The sequence below is a fragment of the Oncorhynchus masou genome, chromosome 2, assembly GCF_036934945.1.
Source record: "Oncorhynchus masou masou isolate Uvic2021 chromosome 2, UVic_Omas_1.1, whole genome shotgun sequence".
Taxonomy (NCBI): Eukaryota; Metazoa; Chordata; class Actinopteri; order Salmoniformes; family Salmonidae; genus Oncorhynchus; species Oncorhynchus masou.
In genome coordinates, this window is record NC_088213.1 from 8,883,883 (window position 1) to 8,889,302 (window position 5,420).

A 5,420-nucleotide genomic window follows, 5' to 3' on the forward strand; every position below is an offset into this window, starting at 1 on the left:
CTACTTGTAACCCTGCTGTCTGTCTGTAACCCTGCTGCCCCTCTGCCTGCCTGCCTCTCTGCCTGTTTGCCTGCCTGCTGTCGCTCTGGATAAGAGCGTCTGCCAAATGACTTAAATGTAATGTAAATGCTGTCTGTCTTTCTACCTGCCTGGAACTCGGCCTGCCTGGAACCCAGCTGTCTGTCCGCCTGACTGGAACCCTGCTGTATGTCTGCCTGCCTGGAACCCTTCGTGCCTGCCTGGAAGCCTTTCTGGACCCCTGCCCATCTGAAACCCTGCCGGCCTGCCTGGAACTCTGCCTGGAACCCTGGCTAACTGCCTGCCTGGAACCCCACCGCCCGCCTGCCAGGAAACCTGTCGCCCGCCTGCCAGGAACCCTGCCTGCCCGCCTGGAACCCTACCTGCCTGCATGGAACCCTGCTGTCTATGTCTGTCTACCTGCCTGGAACCGTGCTGCCTGTCTGCCTACAACCATGCCTGCCTGGAACCCTGCCTGCCTGGAACCCTGCCTGCCTGGTACCCTGCCTGCCTGGAAACCTGCCGCATTCCTGGAACCTGCTGGCTGTCTGTCTGGAACCCTGCTGTCTGGAACCCTGCTGTCTGGCACCCTGCTGGCTGTCTGTCTGGAACCATGTTGTGTGGAACCCTGCTGGCTATCTGTCTGGAACCCTGATGCCTGCCAGCCTGGAACCCTGCTGTCTGGAACCTTGCTGGCTGGCTGTCTGGAACCTTGCTGTCTGCCCGCCTGTCACCCTGCAAGTCTTCCCGTCTGGCTGCCTCCCTGCCCATCTGGCTGCCTCCATGCCCGTCTGGCTGCCTCCATGCCCGTCTGGCTGCCTCCATGCCCGTCTGGCTGCCTCCATGCCCGTCTGGCTGCCTCCATGCCCGTCTGGCTATGTGTCTGTCTGGAACCTTCCTGTCTGTCAGCCTGGAACCTTGCTGCCTGTCTGCCAGGAACCCTGCTGTCTGGAACCTTGCTGGCTGGCTGTCTGGAACCTTGCTGTCTGCCTGCCCAGAAGCCTGCTGCCTGCCTGCCCGGAACCCTGCTGCCTGCCTGCCCGGAACCCTGCTGTCTGGAACCTTGCTGGCTGGCTGTCTGGAACCTTGCTGTCTGCCTGCCCGGAAGCCTACTGCCTGCCTGCCCGGAAGCCTGCTGCCTGCCTGCCCGGAAGCCTGCTGCCTGCCTGCCCGGAAGCCTGCTGCCTGCCTGCCCGGAAGCCTCCTGCCTGCCTGCCCGGAAGCCTGCTGTCTGCCTGGAACCCTGCTCTCTGCCTGTCACCCTGCAAGTCTTCCCGGCAGTCTGCCTCCCTGCCCGTCTGGCTATGTGTCTGTCTGGAACCCTGCTGTCTGTCAGCCTGGAACCCTGCTGCCTGTCTGCCAGGAACCCTGCTGTCTGCCTGCCCGGAAGCCTGCTGTCTGTCTGCCCGGAAGCCTGCCTGCCCAAAAGCCTGCTGCCTACCTGCCCGGAAGCCTGTTGCCTGGAACTCTGCTGTCTGCCTACCTGCCTGCCACTCTGCTCTCTGCCTGCCTGGAACCCTGCTGTCTGCCTGGAACCCTGCTCCCTGTCTGCCTGGAATCCTGCTGTCTTGAACCCTTCTGCTTAACTGGAACTCTGCTGTCTGCCTGCCTGGAACCCTGCTGCCTGTCTGCCTGGAACTCTGCTGTCTGCCTACCTGCCTGCCACTCTGCTGTCTGCCTGCCTGGAACCCTGCTGTCCGCCTGCCTGGAACCCTGCTGTCCGTCTGCCTGGAACCCTGCTGTCCGTCTGCCTGGAACCCTGCTGTCCGTCTGCCTGCCTGGAACCCTGCTGTCCGTCTGCCTGCCTGGAACCCTGCTGTCTGTCCCATTTATGCCTGATGTGTAGAGGCAGGAATGCACCACCACCCTGTTCCCGGACTAAGACAACTATCACTAGACCTTGTACTTGAGCCTTATCACAGGCAGACCGGCCCAGATGGTAGACTGCCCTTGACACACACACACACAAACACACACACACAACCTATAATACACACACAACCTATAACACACACACACACACACACACACACACACACCCTATAAGACATATACAGTTGAGGTCGGTAGTTTACATACACAGCCAAATACATTTTTTTTTAAACTCAATTTTTCACAAGCCCTGACATTTAATCCTAGGAAAAATTCCCCGTCTTAGGTCAGTTAGGATCAGAACTATTTTAAGAATGTGAAATGTCAGAATAATAGTAGAGAGAATGATTTATTTCAGCTTTTATTTAAATCACACTCCCAGTGGGTCAGAAGTTTACATACACTCAATTAGTATTTGGTAGCATTGCCTTTAAAATTGTTTAACTTGGGTCAAACGTTTCGGGTAGCCTTCCACGAGCTTCCCACAATAAGTTGGGTGAATTTTGGCCCATTCCTCCTGACAGAGCTGGTGTAACTGAGTCAGGTTTGTAGGCCTCCTTGCTCTCACACGCTTTTTCAGTTCTGCCAACAAATATTCTATGGGATTGAGGTTAGGGTTTTGTGATGGCCACTCCAATACCTTGACTTTGTTGTCTTTAAGCCATTTTGCCACAATTTTGGAAGTATGCTTGGGGTAATTGTCCATTTGGAAGACCCATTTGCGACCAAGCTTTAACTTCCTGACTGATGTCTTGAGATGTTGCTTCAATATATCTACATAATTTTCCTCCCTTATGATGCCATCTATTTTGTGAAGTGCACCAGTCCCTCCTGCAGCAAAGCCCCCCCACAACATGATGCTGACACCCCAGTGTTTCACGGTTGGGATGGTGTTCTTCGGCTTGCAAGCCTCCCCCTTTTTCCTCCAAACATAACGATGGTCAATATGGCCAAACAGTTCTATTGTTGTTTCATCAGACCAGAGAACATTTCTCCAAAAAGTATGATCTTTGTCCCCATGTGCAGTTGCAAACCGTAGTCTGGCTTTTTTTAATGGCGGTTTTGGAGCAGTGGCTTCTTCCTTGCTGACTGGACTTTCAGGTTATGTCAATATAGGACTCGTTTTACTATGGATATAGATACTTTTGTACCGGTTTCCTCCAGCATCTTCACATGGTACTTTGCTGTTGTTCTGGGATTGATTTGCACCTTTCGCACCAAAGTACATTAATCTCTAGGAGACAGAACGTGTCTCCTTCCTGAGCAGTATGACGGCTGCGTGGTCCCACAGTGTTTATACTTGCGTACTATTGTTTGTACAGATGAACGTGGTACATTCAGGCTTTGGAAATGGCTCTCAAGCATGAATCAGACTTGGTCTACAATTTTCTTTCTGAGGTGATTTCTTTTGATTTTCCCATGATGTCAAGCAAAGAGGCACTGAGTTTGAAGGTAGGCCTTGAAATACATCCACAGGTACACCTCCAATTTTCTCAAATTATGTCAATAAGCCTATCAGAAGCTTCTAAAGCCATGACATATTTTTGGGGAATTTTCCAAGCTGTTTAAAGACACAGTCAACTTGGTGTCTGTAAATTTCTGACCCACTGGAATTGTGATAGAGTGAATTATAAGTGAAATAATCTGTCTGTAAACAATTGTTGGAAGAATTACTTGTGTCATGCACAAAGTAGATGTCCTAACTGACTTGCCAAAACTATAGTTTGTTAACAAGAAATTTGTGGAGTGGTTGAAAAACAAGGTTTAATGACTCCAACCTAAGTGTATGTAAACTTCCGACTTCAACTGTACACACTCCCACAACACAGACACACACAGTAACACACACGAAGGCCAACCTAAACCGTACTGAACTGGGTCGGATGTTTTCTTTCCACATTGTCCCATCCAGCAGGATTCCAGCCAATACAGTGGAGGGTAACGAGGCCAGCACAGTACAGCTGGGTTTGGTGAGAAGTACCGGGCTAGCACAGTACAGCTGGGTTTGGTGAGAAGTACCGGGCCAGCACAGTACAGCTGGGTTTGATGGGAAGTACCAGGCCAGCACAGTACAGCTGGGTTTGGTGAGAAGTACCGGGCCAGCACAGTACAGCTGGGTTTGATGGGAAGTACCAGGCCAGCACAGTACAGCTGGTTTTGGTGAGAAGTACCGGGCCAGCACAGTACAGCTGGGTTTGGTGAGAAGTACCAGGCCAGCACAGTACAGCTGGGTTTGGTGAGAAGTACCGGGCCAGCACAGTACAGCTGGGCTTGGTGAGAAGTACCGGGCCAGCACAGTACAGCTGGGTTTGATGGGAAGTACCAGGCCAGCACAGTACAGCTGGGTTTGGTGAGAAGTACCAGGCCAGCACAGTACAGCTGGGTTTGGTGAGAAGTACCAGGCCAGTACAGTACAGCTGGGTTTGGTGAGAAGTACCGGGCCAGCACAGTACAGCTGGGTTTGGTGAGAAGTACCGGGCCAGCACAGTACAGCTGGGTTTGATGGGAAGTACCAGGCCAGCACAGTACAGCTGGTTTTGGTGAGAAGTACCGGGCCAGCACAGTGCAGCTGGGTTTGGTGAGAAGTACCAGGCCAGTACAGTACAGCTGGGTTTGGTGAGAAGTACCAGGCCAGCACAGTACAGCTGGGTTTGGTGAGAAGTACCAGGCCAGTACAGTACAGCTGGGTTTGGTGAGAAGTACCAGGCCAGCACAGTACAGCTGGGTTTGGTGAGAAGTACCAGGCCAGTACAGTACAGCTGGGTTTGGTGAGAAGTACCAGGCCAGCACAGTACAGCTGGGTTTGGTGAGAAGTAACGGGCCAGCACAGTACAGCTGGTTTTGGTGAGAAGTACCAGGCCAGTACAGTACAGCTGGGTTTGGTGAGAAGTACCAGGCCAGCACAGTACAGCTGGGTTTGGTGAGAAGTAACGGGCCAGCACAGTACAGCTGGTTTTGGTGAGAAGTACCAGGCTAGCACAGTACAGCTGGGTTTGTGAGGTCCATGGTCATTCCAAGCCCTAATGAGAAGACGGTTTAACAGATTTGTAGCCCGTTGGAGCGAGCTGTGTGTGTTTTTTTTATTTTATAAATCACACACACACACACACACACACACCTTGTGTAATTGATGAGCCAGTGTTCTTGGGTGTTCTTGGTATGGTCATAGTGTAATAAGATAGTGGTTGTTGTGCCAGAGGAGAGACTTCAAACCAACTCTGACATCTTGACAGCTCTGCTAACGTCTCTGAAATAGACCGTCACTAATCAGTGTTTTCCACAAGCACATAGGCTCGGCAGGCAAATAGAAAAAGTAGCCCGTAAAAGATTAAGTAAATTATCTGAAAATAACACTGATCCGCGTTTGGTGTGTTTACAGTGTTAGTTTCATCAGCTGTTGTATAATATATAAAACATAGGGGGACGACAAAACATTTGACAGCATGGACCTTTAAAAGAATCCTGTAAGAGTCTGCTGACTTCCACAGGCTTCAAGCTTCCTTTTACGAGGCCCTTTCCTCAATAATACA

The 5,420-nt window shown here is 51.6% G+C and overlaps 1 protein-coding gene across 1 annotated transcript; it reads left to right on the plus strand.

Annotated features, from left to right (window-relative positions):
* Positions 1 to 841: 841 nt before the first annotated feature.
* LOC135552442 (keratin-associated protein 10-4-like) lies at positions 842 to 1,864 on the plus strand. Its single transcript, XM_064984070.1, has one exon. The coding sequence runs from the start codon at positions 842 to 844 to the stop codon at positions 1,862 to 1,864; it is 1,023 nt and encodes a 340-aa protein (XP_064840142.1).
* Positions 1,865 to 5,420: the final 3,556 nt, after the last annotated feature.

Excerpts from the sequence above, each read along its gene's own strand:
- LOC135552442 (XM_064984070.1), top strand. The coding sequence starts at position 842 with ATGCCCGTCTGGCTGCCTCCATGCCCGTCTGGCTGCCTCCATGCCCGT.